This window comes from Desmodus rotundus, chromosome 12 (genome assembly GCF_022682495.2).
Source record: "Desmodus rotundus isolate HL8 chromosome 12, HLdesRot8A.1, whole genome shotgun sequence".
In the NCBI taxonomy this organism is placed as follows: Eukaryota; Metazoa; Chordata; class Mammalia; order Chiroptera; family Phyllostomidae; genus Desmodus; species Desmodus rotundus.
The window spans coordinates 19,447,724-19,470,906 of NC_071398.1; the positions used below are offsets into that span (position 1 = coordinate 19,447,724).

A 23,183-nucleotide genomic window follows, 5' to 3' on the forward strand; every position below is an offset into this window, starting at 1 on the left:
GTCACAATGTGCATGGGTGCTGGGGTTCACGTTTGCCTCCTGGCCCTGACCTTTTAGACCCTTGCTTCTCAAGTAGCAGGTTGTGCAGCCTCGGCGTCCCGTGGAACGTCATCAGACATGGGGACACTCGGCCCCACCCCAGACTCAGAATCTCATCTTGTCAGGATCACCAGGTGACTTGTGTGCCCCTCACAGTTCGAGAAGCACCAGCTCAGACTGCAGGGGCCTCACCATGCTGACAGGAAGAGGGGGCACCAGAGCCGGCCACTCTGTCCCCAGAGCCAGGTCTGAGGCTCACCTAGCACCACCACCCAGGCCTTAACTAATCATCAGATGGAGAGCCTACAGCCACCTCCAACCTAGGCCCATGGCTGTCGATCAGCCTGAGGGTCCCTCCTCCTTTCCCTGTCTCCAGAGCTGCCCGTGGCCACAGGCTGCTCACTCCGACAGCAGCTAGAGCTGTCTCCTGGTGCGGCCCCTCTCCACTGCCATATCAGCGTCAAGTTCCTTTGGGGCCCGATTGGGGCCCGTGAGCTCTGAACCAAACAGCTGGAAACCTGGATTTGGGGGACTTCCCCAGGGTGGAAGACTCCCGACCTCAGCTGGGCTGACCCATGGAACAGAAAGTGACTGCCTTTTGGATCAGTCCCACCTTTGGATACTGTTGCTACAACATCTTAACCACCCTTTCGTCCATGCAGCTGTTGGGTTTGGGTTCTCTGGTTCCCCAGACTCCATCCCCACCACCCCCCAGACACCCTGTCACAAGAGCCAGACTCCTCTCTCCAGGGCAGCAAGGCCCCTCCCTACCTGTCCCCTTTTATTCCAAACCAGCCTCCCAATCACTCAGCCCCTCCTCTGAGCGCATCCTGTGCCAGGAGCGGGCTAAGCTCCTTATCCCTGTGAGGCTCACAGACTGGAACCGCTACCCTGGAGAAGGTGTCACTTCCTCAAGACTGCCCTGCCAATTAGCGACAGGACCTGGATCTCCTCTGGGTCCCCTGGCCCCTCCCCCACACTCGCAGGGCGGTGGATCCAGAGAGGTACCCGCTGGAGGGGCCAGCAGGGAGGTAGACCGAGGGCGGGAGTGAGCAGGGACCCCGCTGGGCCTGGGCTGGGCAGCTAATGTTTTCCCATCTGGTTTTGTTGAACTGTAACTCACGTTGTGTATTAAGGCCAGAGCTATTTTTATCCTGACATGTGAGGCTCCTTCACGTCATAGCCACAAAACTCAATCCAAAACATCCCAGGGAAGGTTGTTTGTGAGACGTTCTGCAGATTCTCATGTTGCCACATCAGGTTTCACTTAGCAACATCTGCGGGGCTGGCTCCCCGGCTGCCCGCCCCACCGGCCTGGTTTTATGTACCGAGTGCTCCCGACAGCATCTGTCTGCCCTGGGCCAGCGGCAGTCACGTGCACTTCCTGCCTGAGCCGCTTCTCCAAACCAGAAATGCGAGGCAAGCAACATTCGGCTGCTGGACTGGCCCTCGGCAGGATGGGGGACTGGAACTCCTGCTCCTCTCAGCCCCTCAAAGGGCACCTTGCTCCTGAGACCCATGGCCAGGTGGTGCTCCCCTCCTCCCCGCTTCCTGGTCCCCAGCCAGCCAGCTCGCCCACCGTCTCTGGGCCTGGAAGACTGTGCTGTTGGTGTCGCCCAAGTAAAAGCCTTTGTCCTCAGCAGACCCTCAGCACAGTGTGAATCAGGAAACGCTGCCCCATCCTGATGGACCAGCAGCACCCAGCCTAGGGCCTCACGGGCCAGCAGGGGAGCTCAGCAGAACTGGCTTCTGTCAGAGCTGCTGAGAAAGGAGGCCCGTTTGCCACCATGCTTGTCAAATCTGCAGACACGCAGGAGCCAAAAGTGGGTGAAGTAACCTTTGGAGGGAGGTGCTGTGAGCCCTCCCCAGGGAGGCTGCCGTTGAGCAGACATTAGTTCAGTGGAAAGAGGCCTATCTTTCCCTGTAGTAACAACTGGAGTGGGTTTGTTTTCTCTTACTCCATCTTCTCCTCCTGTACCTGCAGCCCTGCCTAAGAACATCTCTCACTTCCATCTTGAGCCAACTGAGCCCAAGGGCTAGCGAGGTCAGAAAAGTGGCTAGCGGGCCAGTGGGAGGCTGAGGCTAGGGCAGATTGAGAGGGCCCGCGCCCGGGATGTGCTCAGCACTGAGGCAGGCCCCAGCCTTGAGCAGCCCACCCAGAAAGTGCTCCCCTCCCACCACCGCAGGAAACGCTGCCCTGCCCGGGCATGTTTCCTCTCTGCAGTTGGGATGGGATCTCACTGAGCTTTACAAGGCTCCTGGCTCTCTCCTTCAGAGGCTTCTGCCCTCCAGGGCAGTGGCCCTGACCAGAGTCCCTCTGGCATGTGGGAGCCTAGAGGGCACAGAGCCCTACCCTAGCAGCCAGGCCCAGACAGCTCCCCCAGAGCTCCCACCGTACTCTGGCCTCCCGCCAGCCAATTCTCAGGGAAGGTGCCGGCTGCTGCTCTTTGTAGTCTTTCGGTGGTGGGAGGGCTGAGCTACAGGGGCTTCCCAGCAACCACCGTCTGGAGAATGCGAGTCACTTGCTGTGGCTTCTTGCAGATATGACTCAGCCCTCCTCCCACCTCCCACCAAGGGCCTCAGCTCCAGGGGCCAGCATGCTGGCCTGGACTTTGAGAGTTGTTTGTGTAGCCAAGAGGGGAGCTGTGGTTCAGGAAACTGGGAATGTGTCCAGAGCAGCCCCACGCCTTCTCTTCTGCCATCTTTGGCCAAACTGCCTGCTGCAAGGTAGCAAGTCCGTCTCCCTGAGTATGGGGTTGGTAGGGTTACAGGTCACCTGCTCTCCTTGCAGCCTCCCTACCTCCCAGATCTGAAGTCTGCCCACTCAGAGACATTCCAGACTATCCTCTAACCATCACTTGTTTGAGACTCAGAATGGGAAGTTTTCGGGGGGTCGGGTCGTGGCATGTTTGCTCACAGCGGCCCCCACTCGACGAGCACGGACCACGCGGCAGGTCCCAGCAACATGTTTTGTCTTGCTTCATAGGGGTTCTCACTGCCCCCACTCTACAGATGAGGAAACTGAGGCTTACACTCGGCCATGGTTGCACAGTGGTGGTGTGAAGAACCCAGGTCTGATGGACTCCCAAGCTGGGCTCTTAAACACCATGCTCAGCGCTTCCCCCTGTGCCTTGGAGGCCAGAACACCCAGCACCTCCCGATGGCCTGCCCAAGACACCCAAGCCCCTGGGGAATGCAGACCGTGGCCCCAGTTGGGGAGGATTTCTTTATGGTCATCGTGTGTGTTGGTCCCTTTGTCCTTTGAAATACTTCAGAGCCTAAATGGCACTAGGACTAGAAATGGGGTAGGACAGTGTGCACATGCAGAAGCTAGAAGGGGACAGGGATACGAGGAGCCGTCACAAACAAGCACCCAGTGAGCTGGGTTCCAGTCCACGTGCGCCTCCAGGAGGTGTGTGGGCGTGGCCTCTGTCCTCCAGCCAGGCCACCATGGGGCAGCCCAGTGCATATCCTCAGTGTGGGCACAGTGAAGGGGGTGGTGTGGGCTGCCTCAGCAGATGTACCTGCAGCCACCTCTTCGGAGATCAACTCCAGCTGGGCCTGGGGTAACTCGATCTGTAAGAATGTGACACTTGATTCTGCAAACAGCCCCGCTGGGCCAGGGAGCAGACACTGTTTGCCATTCCAGAGTCACTCAGGATCTCCCAGGCCCGGCTGTCCCAGGCAGGACCCCAGGACAACACACTGCAAACAGGTTCAGTGAGGCCCACCCTGGGCTGCTCACTTGAGACTCTGCCCCTGCATGGGCCGTGGGAGCTGTCTAGGAGGCCTCAGGGGAAAGGGCAGTCGTTCAAAGGTGTGGCTCCTAATAAGGAGTCCTCGCAGAGTAATGCACAACCCCCTTTGCCACTTCCCACCCACTTCCCCGGACAGACAGTGAGAGGGTGTAAGGGAAGCCTGAGTTCAGCAAAAAGACCGTCAAAAAGGTCTGGGAGCTGCCTGGCCACTGGCATCAGGTGAAGTCAGCCCATAGGAGCTCCTCTGCAGACTTGCTTCTAGTACTCTGAATGGTGCTTGTTTCGTGGTTTGGGCTGATGCTTCTGGGAGCTACAGCACCTCGCACAGCCAGGCTAGATTCCCAGACGCCGCGTCTTGCCTGTTTCGTGCCCGTGTGTGGCCATGCTGTCCCTGGTCTGAGGAGGAGGTCTCGACTGGGCCAGAGAGGGGGCCAGCCGGGGAAGTGATGGCCCCAGATGCACCTGTCAGCCACTCTGCTTCCTCCCGTGTCCTCCCGAGGTCCAGACTCCAGTCAGAAGTGGGAGAAGTTCTGGGCATCCACCTACAGCGTGGTGGTTAGAGTTAATAATACTCTACCATATGCTCGAAAGTCACAGAGTAGATCGTAAACGTTCTCACCACAAAAAAGAACGGTAATTATGTGAGGTGGTAGAGGTGTTAGCTAATGCCATGGTTGTACGCGTTTTGTGATATATAAGTGTATTAAATCAACAGGTACACAGTAAACTTACACTATGTTATGTGTCAGTTACATTTCAGTAAAGCTGAAAAGTGTAAAAAAAATCAGCTACAAAAATTTGTTTAAATATAGGACAACTGGATCTCCATTCACATGCAAAAACATTAATTTGGACTCCTTCACACCATATACCAAAATTTTGAATGGACCAGAGACTTAAACATAAGAGCTTTAAAAAAAATGACAAATTCTTACAAGAAACTAAAAGATCATAAATCTTTCTGACCTTGGATTAGGTAACAGTTTCTTAGATATGACACCAAAAGCACAAGCAACCAAAGAAAGAAAGAGATAAGTTGGAATCAAACAAAATTTAAAAATGTGTGCTTCAAAGGACACCTCAAGAAAGTGAAAAGACAACCCACAGAATTGGAGAGAATATTTGCAAATTGAGACTTGTATCTGATATATAAAGAACTCTTACAACTCAACAGGGAAAAGATAACCCGACTTAAAAGTAGAGGATTTGAACAGACATTTCTCCAAAGAAGACATATAAATGACCAATAAGCACATGAAAAGATGCTCAACATCACTAATCATCGGGGAAATGCAAAGCAAACCCACTATAAGATGCCGCTTCCTGTCCACCAGGAGGGCTACAGTCAAGGAGAGAATAGCAAATACTGGCGAGGATGTGGAGAAGTTGGAACTCCCGTACGTGGCTGGTAGGAATATGAAACAGTGCAGCCACTGTGGAAAGCAGGCTAGCAGCTCCTCAGGAGTTTAGAGGGTGACTGTGTGACCCAGAAATTCCTCTCCTGGCTGTATAACCAAGAGAAATGAAAACATGTTCACATAAAACCTTATATATGAATATTCATAGCAGCATTATTCTTAATAGCCCAGAAGTAGAAACCACCAACTTATGAGTGGATAACTATGCTATGTCCATACAGTGGAATATTATTCAACCGTGAAAACAAATACAGACTGATACTACAGCATGGATGAACCTTGAAAGTACGCTAAGGAGCCACATAGCGGAGGATCCCATTTATGGGAGATGCCCAGAACAGGCAAGTCCACAGGAACAGTAGATGAACGGTTGCCAGGGGCTGGTGGAGAAGTGATAGAGAATGGCAGCTAACAGGTGTAGGTTTCTTTTAGGGGGTGATGACGATGTTCTGGAATTAGTGGTGATAGGTGCGCAACTTAGTGACGATGCTGAAAACCACTGAATCGTACACCTTAGAACTTTATGGTATGTCAATTATATCGCAATGAAGCTGTTTTCTTTTTAATGCTCTGTTGATGTCTTGGGTACATGGAGTGAGGATTCCTACCTCCACTGACAACACCTCTTTCCAGCAGTGCTGTTGAGGTCAGCCTGTGTTAGAAGGGAAAGAGGGTGTGTGAATACTTGCCGGGACTACGGCAGGACTACCCCTGCATTCCTTCAGCCCTGCCGTTGTCCCTGCCCTCCGTGCTGGATTCCTTGCAGAGGGGCGTGTGGGGGTGGGGGGTTTGCATCTTGCCCGCAGTGTGTCTTCGGCCGGAACTCATCAGAGGGAGACCTCTAGTGTGCTTCTGGTTGGTTCTAAAGCCAACGCTGGGCTTTGACAGTCTTCAGAATACAACTCTAAAATTAGAGCATCTTTGCCTGAAGATGAGGAAGAACTTCTGATTTCAAAACACTGGGTGCAGGGTGAACACTGGTACCAGTTTGCCAGCGTGTGCTGTCTTTAATCCAGCGGGTGTGGGCACAGCCTCCTTTTTCTTAAGTCGCACTGGGAAAGGACTATGGCTTTTGCCTCTTGGGCTGTGTTCGTTTTGTTGACCAATGAGATTGTGGGCCTGTCTTTCCCAGTTTTTTCTCTTTGACTTGTCATGTGTCAACTGGCCCAATAAAGGCCACACGTATTTATTGAGCTAACGACACAGATCATGTATCATAGAAATGTACACTCGAAACAGTCTTATTAACCAGTGTTACCCCAATAAGATTAGTAAAAATAAGTTAATAAACTAATGAAATAAAATTGCATAACACCTAGCAGAGGGTCCGACACGTAGGCCGGGTTCCCTAGGTGGTCAGGGGTGGGCTGGGGGAAGGCAGGTAAGCGCGCATGTTGCAGTAAGCAGAGTTGCATTTGCTTGCGCATACTTGTGTAGTCCTTGCTTTTTTGCTGTCAGCCGTGACCCCAATTGAAGATTTTCCCTCACTGTTACAGGCAAGCCCCCGCCCCATGCCACCTCTCTGGCCTTCACAACTGTTTGCATTCTGGGGGTGGAGGGATCCCGTCACCCCGTGGACATATAGTCAGAATAAATCCCAGCTCTGTCCCTTTCTCTACAGGTACCAAAGGCTTGGAGTGTTCTCCTTCCACTCCCACCATGAACTCCTACTTTTACAAGTTCATGATCAACCTTCTCAAGAGGTTCAGCAGTGAACGGAAGCTCCTGGAGGTCAGAGGCGCCTTCATCATCAGGTCAGCGTCAACCGACTTCCTCTTCCTCCCACAGCCACCCTGCAGGGTGTCCGGTCAACCATTTTCTCCTGCATGTCACTTGTCTTCTTCTTGACATTTGTGTTTACAGAGGAGGTTCTCCCTTTCACCCCGGGTTGCTGGTGCTACTGACAGGAGGCAGGTCAAGGTCACCATTTTTCAAACAAATGAATTAGTTTTTTGCTTGTGGGACAAAGTTTCCTTTGAGATTTACTGTCATCTCATCAAATGCCCTTGTCAGAGCCTCGGTGGGGCAGGGGCAGTAGGTAAGCCAGATGGCAGGTGGACCAGGGCTGCTGGCACAGGGTTCGGCCGGTGGCTGGCAGCAGCGGCTCTGGCAGAGCAGATGCTGGGAGTCCTGGGAGCCTAGTTCTGGGTGGTGCCTGGGCCCCAGCCCCTGTCACTTGACGCCTCGAAACTGTCATCACCAGTATCATGGCCAGGGTTACCGAAACACTGACCTTCGGACCAATAAAATCTAGATGGGACACACATTTTTCCAGGCTCCTCGACAAAGCCAGGTGGAAGCCTCCTCCAAAAGAGGCTGAGCAGCCATAGTTCATGGCTCTGGCTGTGTATCAGGCCCCCAGGGAGGCTTACGTAAGAATTGATGGCTGGCCCTCCCCCGATTGGCGAGATCAGAACCTCTGGGGTGAGGAGGGCTGCTAAAGCCATCCAGGTGCCTGGGGAACAGGCTAGACTGGTGTGATCCCAGGACTCAGGGAGGCCTCTGACGCTCACGGCGGGATCAGGGAGTCGAAGGAGTATTCCCGGCAACACATCCAGCCTTTACAGAGGCTTCAAGGCAGGGGAAGCATGGAGAGTCCGTTTTACTGTAAACCAGAAGGCGAGGGGCAGAGGAGCTCAGCCTTGTGGGCCACACTGAGGATGGGGGACCTGACCCAAGAGGTCACGGGGAACCCCCGAAAGGTCTTGAGCAGGAAAATGGTATGACCAGACTTTTCTTTTTAAAGATCACTGTGCTGCTTGGGGGGAACGGGTGGAGGAGCAGATGGATGTGTGGGGGGCTGTTGTCCAAGTGAGATACAGCGGCAGCTGCTGGGGGTGGAAAGAAACAGCAGGACTCAAGAGCTCACAGAAAGTGTAATCGATTGGTGATTGATTGAATGAGGGGAGAGGGAGTTGGGAGTGACATGCAGGACTCTGGGGTGACAATGGGGTGGGTGGGGGTGGCCGTCCCTAGAATGGGAGCCCTGGAGGAGGAGCAAGGAGGGAATGGGGCCCATATTTGAGTTTAAATTGCTTTGGGGACATCAAAAGACTGATGTTGAAGAAGCAGTTTATTATACCTGTCTCAAAAGAGCGACCTAGGCCTGAAATACAAATCTGGACATTGATACCATAGTCATTCATTCATTCACTCATTCATTTATTCAACAGACATTGGCTGCATACTGATTCTGTGCGAAGTACTAGTCCAGATGGTGCGCTTGTGGAGTTTTTATTCTTAGGGAGTAAGAACAGTCAGTTGTAAGTGGGCAGATAAGGGAGGGGAGGGGAAGGGCGGGGGAGGGAAAGAGCCCTTAGGAGCTCCAGTGTGTAACGGTTGGGGAAAGAAGGAGAAGGCAGGAGAGGAGGCTGAGAAGAAGGGCCCAGGAGGTAGGAAGAAGCAGAGGAAGGAGGGGCATGGCAAGAGGCAGTGAAGGGAGATGAGGCCCCAAGAGGGCCTCCTGGGGGGCACAGGGGAGGGAGCCACCGGGCCCCGGCTTGAGGGCTGAGCGTGGAGTTGAGGGACTTAGAAAACAGGTCAAAGGATTGAGTCAAAGGAGGAGACAGGCTTGCCTAGCCAGAAGGACCAATAGCAGGACCCAAAGTTTCTGCCCGCCAGGAGGAAGGGGCATCTGACGGTCTAGAAGTGTCCTGTGTCCCGTGGGAGTACCCAAAGTGTCCTGTGGGAGTGGGAGGGTGTCACCACACTTCGGCGTCGGGGATCGGGTCATTCTCTGTGGCGCGGCTGTCCGCAGTGTAGGGTGTTGAGCAGCATCCCATCACCTAGCATCCCACTAGGTGCCAGGAGCACCCCACCCATCCAGTTGGGACACTCAAAAATGGCTTCAAACATTTCCAAGTGTCCCCTTGGAGCAAAGTCACCCTGAATGAGAACCAAGGTTAGGAGGGACAGAAATGGTTTCTTATCCTCTTTGGCCAAAAGGAAGATTTCCACAGTTTTTCATCACATCAAGTTGGACAGTCAGTTGGGGATTGAAGTTGGGGTTAGATGTGGTACAGAGATCCCCCACCAGGAAAATGACAGACTATCCCACAGGAGTGACAGTTAACTTCATGTGGTTTTCCAAATTGCAGAGGTGTCAGCCCTGGAAGACTTTCAGAGCACCAGAGGAGAGAGAGGCTTTTGAAAAAGGCCTTCATAGCCAGTTTCCTCCCTGGAGAATTGGGCTGTAATGGGTTCTTCTACCCTCTCTCAGCCTCACATGCCCCGTCAGGGGTGTGGGGAGAGGGAGCACAGGGGAGTAAGCACCCCCAGACAGCACCAAGCAGAAGTGCAGCAACATGGGCACTGGGGGGCTGGTGGCCCTGCCACCGCAGAGTTCCCATTTCCAGCCTGCAGGGCAGTGACGCTTCACTTGCTTTGCAGCGTCTCCCAGGCATCCAAGGCTGATGAGAATCCTCACTTTGCAGAAGGGAAATGAGAGGAAGCCATGTACCCACCCATCCTGGTTGGAGCTGGGCTGCGGAGCCCCGCACTCTGCTAATTCCATAGCTATCACCTGATCCCTTCTGTGCCGAGTCAGGTGCCTTGAGAGGTCTTGTACAACTGAGAGCCAAGACCAAGAGCCCCAGTTTTCAGGAGCTCCTCCCTCCTGGTCCGCTGGGGGCTCAGTACATCCAGCATGGCGATGGCTCGCTGTTCTGGGGCTCACACTCCTTGTGGACCACACTGGGACCTCATGGCATCCTGCCAGCCTCATTCCCACCCCACACAGCCCCAGAGTCTCCTCGCCCCTGGTACTCACACAGAGAGCCAGGGCTGGGACAAGGAACCTGTGGCTGGGCCCTCACACATGTTGTTCCCCGTAGTCCTTTGCTTCATTTGTCCAGCCTGTCATCACTCTGAGCAGCACCAGCACCTGTCAGTACGTGTTAAAGCCGACAGCCATCTGGCCCTGCGTCCTGTGGGCCACGCCAGTTCTGTGGACCAACTGCCTATTAATCCAGCATGCCCAGCCATGGCTGGCCAGCCCAGGTCACAGTCCCGGCCATCGCGGTGCTCGCAGTGCAGTGTCAAATGTGGAGGCAACCTTGGAAATGTGCTTTCCTCCTCCTTCCCATGGTCAGGGGCCGAGGCTCTTCAGAGCTGGCTGGGGATGAGCCCTTGGGAGCGTTGGCGGGCCTGCCTGCTTCTCATTTCATTTCCTTGTTTTCTACTGAGGGCTTTAAGGAGGGGCATAATAATAGTACGTACAGACTGCTGAGATGGGGCCACAGCTCGATAAGAAACACAGTAAACGATTTAACCCTCCAGGTGTTGTGCAAACTGTAAGTTGCTCCTCTCAACCCTCAAGACTGACCATTGAGGAAAAAAGGAAAGGAATTCTTCTGGCAAACAATTTCTGCAGTAGTGTGTTTAGCTCAGGGTCCAGGAGCAGCTGCCGTCTCTTGGACAAAGGCATCTGGAGTTCTTGAAGACAGACATCTGGTGGGGGCCTTGGCATTGAGGAAGATGCCTGATTTCCCTCAGGACCCAGAGCGTTTCCTCTCCCCCACACAGCTTTCCCAGGCTGCGCCTCCATCGGGGGTGGGAGTGGGGCCCCGAACTCCAGCCAGGCCCCTGGCTGGGTTGGACATCCTCTGTGAATCCGAATGGCCTTGTTATCTGGTGGACATAACAGCGCAAACGCATGTTGAGTTGGGGAAAGCCAGTGGCTCCAAAACGCCACCTCAGCCAGACTTGCTGGGACCTGTTTGCAAGCCCACACCTAGAGGGAAGATGACAGGGTTACGAGGTGCTATGAAGGGCTGGTGTCAGGCACCCCCAGCCCTGCCCACACCCATACCCCCTTCTGCAGAACTCCACAGGTGAATGGCAGATGGACCTCCCAAGGCACCCAGGGCAGGACTCAGAGGGGAGCTTCTCGAGCAACACAGACTGGGGTTTGAATCCCAGGTCTTCCGGTTGTTAACTGCGTGACCTGTTTCCAAGCCTGTTCTCCTTTGCCTGTAAGACAAAGATGATCGTGCTGCCTGTCGTTTGCAGAGAGGGTCACACACGACTGTGCGTGTCACGGCTCCCAGCACAGCTTGGTAAAGGCGAGCTGCCGTTCCGTCTCGTGATGTGGCCTCGGCCTCTCACAGCAGTCTGTGTGGATGGGAAACTGGACTCGAGAGAGTGAAATAATTGACCTTCTGTGCCGACAGCTGGCTCCGGTGTGCCAGGCCTGCTGCCCTAGCACCCAGGGCACCCAGCAGCGCCCAGCCTGGCCCCATTAAAACAACTCTGCCCAGGGTGGGTGTTCGTGTACACTCGTCTCCCTCTTCCAGCCTCTTCCCACCCTCCATGCCAGTGCAGGCAAGACAAGCGCGGGCCTTGTTTTCCCATGAACTGGTCCACTTATACTTGGTAGAAAAGGCGAGGAGGCAGAAAACGCAGCCTCTTTGATAAACTGTGATATGAACTCCAGCGTAATCCAACAGCTGGGATCTTTACAAGGCCTGCTTCTGTGCTGGGAAGGGAGCGGGCCTGAGGACGCCCCACTCTGCCGGCCAAGACAGCCCTCTGGCCAGCCATCCTTTGCCTTAATCAGCGGAGCCTTTTCCCCTTCTCTTCCTCTCTGCCGCCTTGCAAAGAGGACTGGCCAGAGAATGCTTTCTTTTTAACGAGCAACTGAGGCTCCAACCAGCCCAGCTGATGGTGGACGAGGTCCCAAGCACCCTCCCCTAAGAAGAGGTGGGTGCTGGAAGAGCACAGGCTGGGGCCCCAGTGAGAGATGGGGGGGCAGTCACGAGGCCACTTCCTTGAGACTGTGGCCTCCCCCACGCCACTCCCCTCCCCAGGGTTTGCATAAGAGCCCTGTGTTGGGGGCGGGTGGAGTAGGGAATTGATTGGCCGCTGAGATGGGTGGTGGGGCAGGGGAGCCAAGGCCGAGGAAGCCACTGGAAACGACTTGTTTTTAATTGCGGGGGCCGGGGGAGGGCCTCAAGAGAAGAAGCTCGCTTTCATGCTGCGATTGGGAAATCCCACTTTGCTATCCTTGTGCGCTGGCCTGTGAGACCAGCCCTTGGCCAGGGCTGAATGGCCCTGTGGCTGGGGCAGCCCCCACCAGCTGATCGGCCTGACTGTCCTTGCTCTCTGCAGCCTCTCAGCCCCTGAAGCCCATTGACATTGTGTACGTTCCTGTACCCTGTCTGACTTTGTAAGTGCCTCTACCTGCCCCAGGGGCATTGGCCAGGCCCCCAAAAGCCCATCCTGCGGAGGCTAATAGAAGATGAATCAGGGTAAAGTGGCAAGACCCAGATCCCTGGTTCAGTGGCATTTGAGAAAAGCATGCTTTGCCCCAGGCCTGCAGCAGAGGGCTTCTAGAGTCCCCCTTGGATCTCTTCCCCTCGCCCCTTTAATGGATTGCATTCATTCGCTCAGAATAAACAAATTTCTGTGACAGACACGCATCGACCTTGGTCTCTCTGCTGGGAGAGCCCGTGACCCACCTACCCAGAATGCAGGCGGGTTTTGAACTTTTACTAGTTTGTAGTCATTTGCTTTTCCCCAGCTGAGGAGGGAGGAGACAGGACACTGAACAGAGCTGGCGGAATTCTTCCAAGGCGTTCCCTACGTCCCTCTCAGAAGAAGCTTCTCTTCTTGCTGTCTTTAAGTTAGTCTGCCCAGCTCCTTGTGTGACTCTCCCGGAGCTCTCCACAGTCATTCTCGCCCCCTCCCCGGGCCAGGGCTGGGTGCTTTTGTTCAGGTGCAGGACCCTAAAGGGAGTGCGGCAGGTGCTGCCTTGTGTAACCGGCTCCTGGCTCCCGTCTAGTCACTGGGGACAGCGCTGAGGGAATGTGAGCGGCAGGCAGGGCCGGAGGAGAGTCCTGCCCTCAGAGACAGGAAGACGTCCTTGGGAAGGGCTAGACCCCGAGAACCCAGCCCCCTCTATTTCCACTGCCCCTAATCCCAGGGCCTCACAGAACCGTCTATGACCCAAGGGCGACAGGGAAGACGAGCCAGTGGCTTTGCCCCCTCTAAGCAGTCCCCACACTGTCCCTGTGGAGCCCACTGTCACACACACTTGCCCTCCCTGGAGAAGTGATGTGTTTTCTTGTGGAAAATGGAAACATGTGTTGAGTCTTGGTAGGCTAGGCTGGGATTAATTAGGTTTAAAGGGCGGGGGATGGGGGAGGAAGTGCTAGCAGAGGGAACCCTGCACAGTGAGCTCTGGAATTCTGGGGAGCTTTAGAGGGAAGTGTCCCCATGTTTCAAGGGACCTCCTGATCCCCATGCCAGGGAAGCTGGAAGGAGGCCTAGAGTCCACGCACTCTGAGCAGGCTTGTGGGAGGTTAGAGGTCACAGGTGAGCTTGGGGTTGGGGGGCATGTGACCCAAGCAGCCCTCCTGCCCCAGAGCCAGCTCTTGGTCTCAGGGACCTGGAGCCCTCGCGGTGGGGCGAGGACCTGGGAGCCATGCTGTGCCGCTGCACAGGCGTGCCTTTCGGGCTCCTAGTTACAGAGGCTGGTACCTGCTGGGCCTGTGCCAGCGTCTGATTAAAACGTGTCGTCTCCCCGCCTGAGAAGCATCAGCTCCCCAGCCCGTGATTCAGGCAGCAGCAGGGCCGGGAGGGATGTGGTGGGGGGATGTGGGAGGGTGGGGGGGGCGGTGATGGACAGGAGTCTTTGCCGGGGGGCTAAGAACTTGGTAATGAATTTCTTTCTGAAGTTTGAGGGGTGGTTTCTGGATGGAATCTGCAGTCCCCTGGATCTCTTTCTACTTGACCTAAGGATGCCAGGAAGCTGACAGTTTTGACCTCGCTAAGTTAGACGGCTTGGTTGATTAGCAAATAGCTGAAGGGTATTGTATTGGCGCATGTTAACCAGACAGCGCAGGTTTGGAATTGGCCCCTGGAAGTCATTTCCATCCTCCTGCCTCCTTGGGGTGGGGCTGCATCTGAGCCAGGACAAAGAGCTGTCCTTAGTTTAAAAAGTGCCCCTAAACTCCTTCCAGAGCCGCAGTGACAGAGTGTGAGACGTCCACCCCTGGCAGGGTGTGTTCCTCCGGAAGCGCTTTCATCCGGTACCACTTCAGCCTAGGTGTCCTCAGGCAGCCCTTGGGGGCCCCTCTGTTTCCCGCTCCAGTGGGTTCTTTGAGCAGGTAGCCACAAAGATCTCCCTCCCTTTCGCTCTCTCTCTCTCTCCCCCTTCAGGAAAATACACTGAGGGTTTCTGGCGCATACAGTGTGTGAGAAAGGCTGTCCAGCCCAGTTGCCCTTCCACACAGGAGAGTTCCCGTCGCTCAGCGCAGGCAGGGGTTGCGCCGCACAAGGCCTGGCCTGCGGCAACCCTGGCGCCACCAAAAGTTTCTCCAGATCTGAAGTGGATGCTGGAACTTTCTTTAAAAGCTTGCAGCTTCAGCTCCCAGGAGAGCTTTGGGTCTACTGCTGTCGTCATCGTATGCTCTAATGCCCCTCCCTGTACGCAGCAGAGCATCTGCCCCCACCCAGGTCTGGGGCTGTGTATGACCCCGGGGCTGGGACACGCGGCTCCACGGGAGCTGCGCAGCCACCCCAAGACCCAGAGCTGAGGATCTTGGTTGTCGTCCAGGCTGGTGGTGGAGACCACTTGGGAAAACGGCCCAGGCTCCAGACTGGACTTTGCTTTTCCTCAGCCCTTGTTGGAAAGAAGCTGCGCTCTCGTGCCTCCCTTTTGCCCAGCGTCGCTCACCTCAGAGAATCCCGGCAGGACCTGTCCTGGCAGGATGTCACCCTCCTCCTCCTCTCCCAGCTGTCCCCCTGCCGGCTGCCACCTCTCAGGCAGAGGTGACGTGCTGAGTGAACCCTCGTGTCCTTGCCCATGGTCCTAGGCCCCGGCCCTCCAGGCTCCTGCCCGCCCGTTACCCCGGCCTACTTCCGGTCTAGATTTACATGACAGTTTCACTGGAACTGGACGGTGGGTGCCTTTCTTGGTCTAAATCCCCATTTTGTCTCGTGGTCAAGAGGATGCGTCTCACCCCCTCCTCCTTCCCAGATTCTTTGCTTTTCCTTCTGGTTTTTCAGTTGCTCGCATCAGGGCACCTTGGCCTCTGTCTCTGAAGCTGAGCGGAGGTGGGTTTCAGGTGCGCTCCGGGGTCATCTCTCATTTCTCCCTAGTCCCCCATCACGTGTCCTGGGCTGTTTGGAGCCTCGCCTGCCACTCCTTCCTTTCGGAAGCTGCTTTCCTGAGCGCTAAGTTTGACGCCTCTTTCTCCATGTCTTCAGAAAGGGCGCCGCGTGCCCCATCCCCCGGCACGTGCTGCGGTCACATCTGACCAGTTTCCAGCACTTGGGGCCATCCGAGCCTCCTTGTTGTCCCCCACCCCGGAGAGAGTGTCCTCTTTAGCCCAGCAATGGCGCTCGCGGCTCCCCTTCACCCTCAGCCTGTCCCCAGTAAACTCGCAGCCCCGGGTGGGCCCTGCGCTCTGCCCCAGTCCCGCTGTCTGTGAGGCCAGCCCTCCCTGTGAAGGAAGAACAGTCGTGCAGACCCAGGACTCCCAGCGCTTCGTGTTTCTTCAGAGAAGAACATGTCTCAGGAGCTCCGCGGGGTCCAGAAGTCTGGACTTGTTTTCTGCCTGATCTGGCATCCCTTCGGTAACGCCCGCCCCCTCACTAACCACGTGACCCTCTGCTCGGCGACCCAGAGCTGCCTTCCTTCCTCTTCCCGACCAGGGTAAGACGGCAGCGGCCTTGCTGCCTGCCCTGCCTCAGTGCCTGCGATGCCTTTTCTAATGGAATTTTTACTGAGGAGCATACTGTCTAAAAGTATACAAATCATAGGTGTACTGCAGCTCAGTAGCCATTGGATGCCTGCACACCCACGTAACAAGCTCTCAGAGCAAGAAGGAGAGAGCCCTGGGATCCCCTCTCACGTCTCCTCCCAGTTACTGCCCTGCCCGCCTCCCCAAAGCAGCCACAGTCCCGACCTCTAGGTTCATTTTACCTGGTTTCGAACTTGGTGTAAATGGACTCATACAGTTTGTGCTCTTTTACAAAGTCTGGTTTCTTCCGACCCACCTTATGTTTGTGAGATTCATTTGTGTTAGATGTAACAGTAGTCCACTTTTCTGTAGAGAATCCCGCTGTCTGACGATGGCACGATTCACTTACCCACCCTGCCGTTACCGGGCCCTGGGGTCATTTCCAGTCGGCACCACTGTGAATAACGCTGCTGTGAGCCTCCTTTCACGCGCCCTTTGCTGAACAGGTGTTTCCCTTAGACGGAGACCTAGGAGTTGCTGGTCCCGAGACCAGGCACCGGGTTAGCTCTAGTAGACACCCTCCGAAGGGGCTGCGCCAGTTTCCGCCCCCATCAGGGTGTCTGAGTCCAGCTGCTCACATCCTCAGCCGCCCTTGGCATCACCAGGCTCTGATTTTAGCCTTTCTGGTAGGTGTGTGCTGGTATCACCTTGTGGCTTTAATTTGCATTTCTGTGAAGACTAACGAAGTTGGAGACCTTCTCGCTGCTGACTGGCCTTTTGGATATCCTCTATGGGGATGAACCCGTTCATTTCCCATTGGGTTTTCATTGTTTTTCTCATTGATTTGTGGGAGTTCTTTCTATATTCTGGATCCGAGTCTGTCTCAGATGTATCTACTGTAATTATCTTCTTCTCTTGATTGCTCCCTTAATGGTGTCTTTTGATGACTAGAAATTTTTTTTATTTTAATGTAGCCTAGGTGATCAGTTTTTCTGTACCATTAGCATTTTTTTATGTCTAATGGTGCTTTTACAGGGGGTAGGAGCTCATGAGAACTAAGCCTTCCCGATTCTGGCTGGTATTTGTTAAGCATTCCCAGTGAGCTGGACACTGAGTATAACCCTCTTAAAACCCGGTCATTATTTCTCAGCTCTGGACAGCATCTCGGGGGTTACCTAGTTCAGGCCGCTTCTGCTTTATAGAGACAGACTCCTAGCTCCCCCCACCCACTTTGACCGAGTCCCAAGGGCACAGATGCAGCCAGGCCAGCAGTGGTGTGCAGCCCGGAGCTGGGAACCAGTAATCTGACAGCGCTGGTCAGCACGCTTTGGGTGGCAGGAGGCAGCAACCCAAGTCAAAGGCACCAAAATGAACAAGGGACCTTGACTGGCCTGTGTAACCAAACCAAGGCCAAGGGCAACAAGATCCAGGAACTCAGCGTTTCTCTGTGGCGCCGTCTCTCTTCTTGACCCTTGTTTGAGGTCAGCCTTGTTGTTTTGGTTTCTTCCAGTGGCAGAGACATGGCTGCCGCGTCACGTGGCCATCACGTCCCTGCAGGTTATGTGCTGGGGAAGCTCTAGTTGGCTCAAGCAGGGTCATGGCATCCCTGAGTGAAGCCCACATGGAGTGGGGAGCAACATCTCTCCAGAGCAAAAGGGCTGTTGTCCCAGGAGAAAGGGAAGGAGGCGCTGAGCAATGAGCCACGGGGCCCGCCAATGTGGCTGCCTTCCCAAGCAGTTCCCTTACGTGAGAAATGAAGACAGTGATTATCACGAGCTCCTGCTCATCCTCGGGAAGATTCAATGACATAACAAAAACGTGCTGGGAAGAGTCTGGCACCTGGTAACTGTGCGGTGAGCCCCAGAAGTGGCCGTGATGGTCATTGCGATAAGTGGCATCCGCCCTCCCTCTCCAGTGTCAAGAGAAGGGGGGCCCTGGGTCAGGGGTCTCAGCTGTGCCCGGCACCCCTTCTCCCTCTCTCCAGCCCCACGTTCCCTCTGAGGCAGCCTTGGGCTCAGCTCTTGGGAAGCAGATGGTCTGGGATCGACTTCACTTTCTCTTGTTTTCTAGAGAAGGGTAAGAAAGAAAGCCATTGAACAAACTAAGACTTGACCCCAGGTGTCCTCCCTTCCTCTGTCCCCCAAGCCCCGAGCCCTGTTCAGAGCTGCCGGGTCAATACTCTTGATGCCGTGTGACAAACGAGACAAAACAATTCTCACCCTTATGTTGAGAAAAGCAAAAGTAGTGTTCAGTCAGGGACAAGGAAGGCTCATTAAAAACAGAGTGTTCGAGGAGAGTCCTCAGCACTCATCTTACCCCTCACCTCCCGGGCAGGCCGTCTGCCCTGTGGCACGAGGGACAGCAGCAGCTCTCGCTCACCCCGGTGGCTCACTCAACACCCCGGCCTCAGCAGCAGGCCTGGGCTGGAGTCTCAGCGCACCGTCACTCTGGCCAGAGACCGCCGTGCCCCGATTGTCCAGGACAGGGCCGTGGGCCCACCCTCAGATGTAGCAGGATGGGCAGTTGTCCATGGGAAATCAAGGTTCTGGAACCAGAGTCCCAGGCCACGGGCTCTGGGAGGAAGACCCAAGTGGAGTCTACTTTGTGGTCTCAGTTCAAATGCTGACTGAAGGGGATGTGGAGCTGGCCCCACTGAGGGCGGGCCAGTGGGGGGTAGCAGGAGTAACAGCCCCTCCCCTCTCCCAGCAGTCAGATCCCCCATCCTCCCACCAAGGAAGGCAGGAGGGGGGTGGAGCTGTGTGAGTGACCCTAGACTTTCCCAGAGACTACCATGGGGACAGGTGGGGAGTGGGCGGCATCCAAGGAGTTAGGCCTCCAGCTGGTCCCTTCCCTATGGCTTCCTTCCGTTTGCAGCTCTGCACCTTCTGGAGACTCGGAGTTGTCTGCTGTGCCGTCGGTATGGAGTTGGGGGCTAGACGCAGCACCGCTCCGAGCCCCGAGCCGTGACTAAAGGGAGACCAGGAGAGTCTCTAACAAGGAGGAGACAGAGGCTCTGATTTTCCCGATAAATATTTACCACATGCTGCCTTTGTGCAGCTGGCTGGGCTAGGCAGACCCGGGCCCGGCCGCCACAGTCCACAGACAGCACCCAGGTGGGACAGGAGCCCTGTGCAGGAAAGACGCGGTCCCCACAGAGTCTGTGAGTGACTCTCCTGGAACACCCGCAGTGCACCAGGCCCCACGCCAGCCCTGGGCACACACAGGACCGAAAGCCGGTTCCCTCCTTCAGCAAGGTAGTAGTCTAGTGACACAGGCAGGCAGGTGACAAGTGACTAAGCATGTGCACCCCAGTGTTGTGACATGTGGCTCTGGAGGTAGTGGGGGGTGGGGTGCTCAGGTCCGGCCGAGGGAGGGCAGGTGCCCCGCAGCCGCAGCAGAGATGGAAGGCTGCGCCCCAGACCCCACGTGTCTCGGAGCACAGACGCGCCCTAGTTTTCCCTCTCCTCGGGCTCCGCTGAAGCTCCGCCAAGAACTGGCTTTTAAAGGCTGCCTGAAATGTGGTTTGGAGCCAAAAAAATCCATAGAGCCAGTGCATTTGTGACCTTGTTGAAAATGCTTACTGAGGAAAATCAAGGGGATGGGATTTGGGGTTTCTTTCCTTTTTAAATTATTATTTTTTACAAATCCATTCGGCCCTCCTCATCCCCATCCCTTTCCCTCTCGGCACATTCACCTCCGGGCTGCTGGCCTCCTCCAGCTCCAGGGTGCTCACCTCTTCCACTTGTCCACCCCACCCCACCCCCAGTCCCTCCGCCCCCGCAGCAGCAGTGAGAAATACCAGTGGGTAGCAATAAGGAGCCTGGGCATGGCCCTGGAAATTAGGCCACAGCTGTCAGACCAGGCAGGAGTCAGTGGTCTCTCAGAATGGCACTGCTGGCAGCAAGGGCTCAGCCCCTCCCCTGTGAGGACAGATAAGAGTGTCCCCCAGCCCCTCCGGGAGGGGCTGCTGCTGTGCTGGCCTAGGGAGGGCCAGGAAATGCCATTTGTCGTTGGGCGGACCCGCCCCTGTGCCAACCTGCGGTGCACCACACCCCACCAGGCAGAGCTAGCCCCTGCCCTCCCAGGGAGTCACAAAGGCAGTGAGGCCACAGCGTGGCGATGCTCTAGGGAGTAGATGGGGTGGGGGGAGGCCCAGCCCCAATAGAGGGGTCCAGGAAAGCTTCTGGAAAGAGAAGCTGTTTAAGCTGAGCCATGAAAGATAAGTAGGAACGAGCTGGGGGTGGGGTGGGGAAGACCAGGTGTTTCTGACTAGTGAGCAGTCTGCTCAGGAGCCCACAGGCCAGGGCCCGGCAGCCCTGAGGAGCCCAGTGAACCACTGCAGGGCCGGAACAGGTTCGGAAACACTCTCCACCTGCTGTGGGCGTGCGTGAGCCCCTGGGAGGAGAAACTGCTCACATGGGGCCACCTTGGCATCTTCAGAAGGGCACTAAGCCCCACCACCCCAGCCAAGAGGGAGCCGAGTCTGAGGTGGCGGACCCCCAGAGTTCGGTGCCCTGCTGTCCTCCCCGAACTTCCAGTGGACAGAAGGGAAGTAGGACCCAAGGCTCACAGGGTGGGGGTGTGGGGCTCTCACTTATTTGCTGTGACAGCTGTGGCCTTCTGCTCCCTCCGCTGGTAGCGGCCTCATAAAACACTAAAGGCTAGTCAAGGAGGGGCTTAGGAAGCTTGCTGGACCAGGGGCCTGGCTGCTACATCATTCTGGAAGTTTCAGTGCTGCTGGGACCATCAGTTGGAGCAGATAATCTGGACTAAGTTTAAAACCTTCTCAATACCCAGAATCCCTGTCCTGACTTGTGTGGCTTTTTAGGCTTTCAGCCACTTCATTCCAGGTGCCCGTGAATTCCGCTGACTTGCCTTATCAGTTCATTTCTCCTATGAAGTCAGCGTTTTCCTTCCTCCCAAAGCCTGGGCCCCCCCTCAGGGCAGATGTAAGCCCCTTTCCTGAAAGAGATCCGCCCCCACCCACCCACCTCTGTCATTAGCCTCTGGCCGTAACAGTTGGCAGTGCCTGGAGTTACCTCACTTCCTTCCTGCACTTGAAGCCTGAGTGGCTGTCCTAGTCCAACTCCTTTGGCTTCTCCCGGCCCCCCAGTAGCGTGGTAATTGGTTCCTCAGATCTTCAGCTGTGCACCCCCTCTGTGAGGATTTCCCGGTCCCCTGACCCGCCACAGGAAGACTTGTGATCTTACTTCCTTAGGGACCCCGAGGGGAGGGGGCCATGGAGAAGAGGCGGCCTGTTCACTTCTCCACCCCCTCCACCCCAGTGCTCCTGCCCCTCAGTGAAGCCTGAAATAGCAGCCACAGCACCACTTTCTCTCCCAGCCCCACCCCCACAGCCCAAGGTCACCCTCCCCCTGGGTCGGGGCTCAGGGCCTGGTGCGATAGAGCAGCTGCCCACTGCGCTCTGTCTCCAGCTCAGCTCCTGAGATGCGTATCTGTAATTATAGCTCTTGGAAGGCTGCAGTTTTCGTTTCATTTTTGTGGTGTTGGGAGAAAAGTTCATGCTCTCCTCACATGTTCAGTCTTCCCGAGCCAACTAAGGGGTTTCTAGGAGAGAAAAGCCAGCCCTCAGAGATATGCCCCCAGGCCAGGCACAGTGGCAGGGGAGGGCGGGGGAGCTGGGCCCTGAGAGGAGAGGCTGCAGAGGAAGGCAGGATGGATAGACACGGACAGGCGTGAGTGCCCGAGGGGTCTGGGCAGGACGGAGGGGTGGCACCGAGCCACAGCGTCCTCTCAGCCACAGTTGTGCTGCCTCGCAGAGCCCGGGCCTTGACTCGGCCTCTGGCCTCGGAAGAGGATGCCTCCCTGAGCTTTCATCACCTGGGTCGTCCTGCTGTTCATCATCCCTGCCTGCTGTCTCCCAGTCCGCCCCTCTTCCTCTGCCTGACTTGGCTCTGTCCTTCCCCTCAGAAGGACATCTGGAAAGGCAGCCCCAGGATCCTCTGCACTTAATTTTGGAAGAAGGTGGTTGCGGGAGGCAAAGTGATTTAAATAAGTAACAGCTGCGAAGGTGGCGGCTGGCCGCGCACTGCTGTGAGGTCTGCAGGCTCAGACCTCACCCCGTGCGGCCCCCACACACCCGCAACTCCCGGGCCCTCGGTGCGAGGCAGCTTCTGGGCTCTCACTGGAGATGGGGCTTCATCTCCATTCATAAGACTTTCCCTGTTCTCCTCAGTTCCGTTTCTGGATAAGGCCTCCCCTGGAGTAGGCACTCCTGCCTCTGAGTGGAGCCAGGCCTCTCCCCCGGCTTGTATTATGCTAATCATTTCTTGCTAACAAGCAGACTTTGTAGGAGGTTTGCCTGGTTTTAGATGAAACCTACGCCTTTAAAGCAAAGAGCCACAGTAGCTAAAAATACCATTTCCCAGGCTGTTGATCCTCTCATTTGTAAAATACAAGTTTTCATTGTTAAATCTGCAGCAGGCCCAGAGAGGGAAGCTCTGCCGTCCTTGGGGGAGGCGCCACCTTCCCAGCCTTGCTCCCTGCTCTGCCTCTGCCGTCTCCCTGCGGGAGTCCAGGCTCATCCCAAGATGTAGGGGATTTTAAATTTTAAAAAAACAACAACAAAAAAAACATTGTTTCGCCAAAACTTAAACCATATAAGATAAAAACTGAAACGATGCGGACAAATATAGCATAAAGTGTAAAAGACCCTGAACCACCACTTCCTGCCTCAAAAGTAACCTCTGTCTTCAGTTTCAAGTATTTCCTTCCAAAACTTTGCCTTTGCTTTAGTAAGTATACAGCTCCGTGTGGCTTTGGTTGCGGTTGTGGGTTTTCCAGCAGAGGATTCTGGGACTCAGAATTGCACTGGCCTCGTCTCTCCCTCACACGTCATTTGACAGAGAGCACCTCCCTCGGGATCCTGAACACATTTGCTCAGTTTGGACCCCGAGCAGTCCCCAGGCCAGAGCAGAGTGGCCCAGGGTCACTCTCCCTTATCAAGGCCACCGCATCCGTCACCCATTTCTCTGTGTGACAACCTGGGCTCTGCTCGGTGGGCAGTGACCACGTGACACTGGGGGGGAGGGCAGGATGGCTGTTCCCCTCAGGCCCCTCTCCTGGCACAGCTCTGCTGGGGGTGGGGGGCGCCTCAGAGACTTGCAGGACAGTTTCCGCAGAGGGACTTCCACGGACACCGCATTCTGGGACCCTCCCTCCTTCTCGTGCATTTATTCTGGTAAAGAGTTCCTGGGCTGGAAGGGAATGGTAGGGTGAAAGGCCCATTGCATGCACCTTAAAATTCCCTGGAAATGACTGAT

At 55.5% G+C, this 23,183-nt stretch overlaps 1 protein-coding gene across 3 annotated transcripts in view; it reads left to right on the forward strand.

Moving 5' to 3' along the window:
* VAC14 (VAC14 component of PIKFYVE complex) overlaps positions 1–23,183 on the forward strand; it is a 93,808-nt gene that overhangs the window by 51,376 nt on the left and 19,249 nt on the right. For all 3 annotated transcript variants that reach the window (XM_045191885.2, XM_024556104.3, XM_045191888.2), the window contains exon 14: positions 6,837–6,969. In XM_045191885.2, coding sequence (XP_045047820.2) covers positions 6,837–6,969 — 133 coding nt within the window. The remainder of the gene's footprint in view (positions 1–6,836; positions 6,970–23,183) is intronic.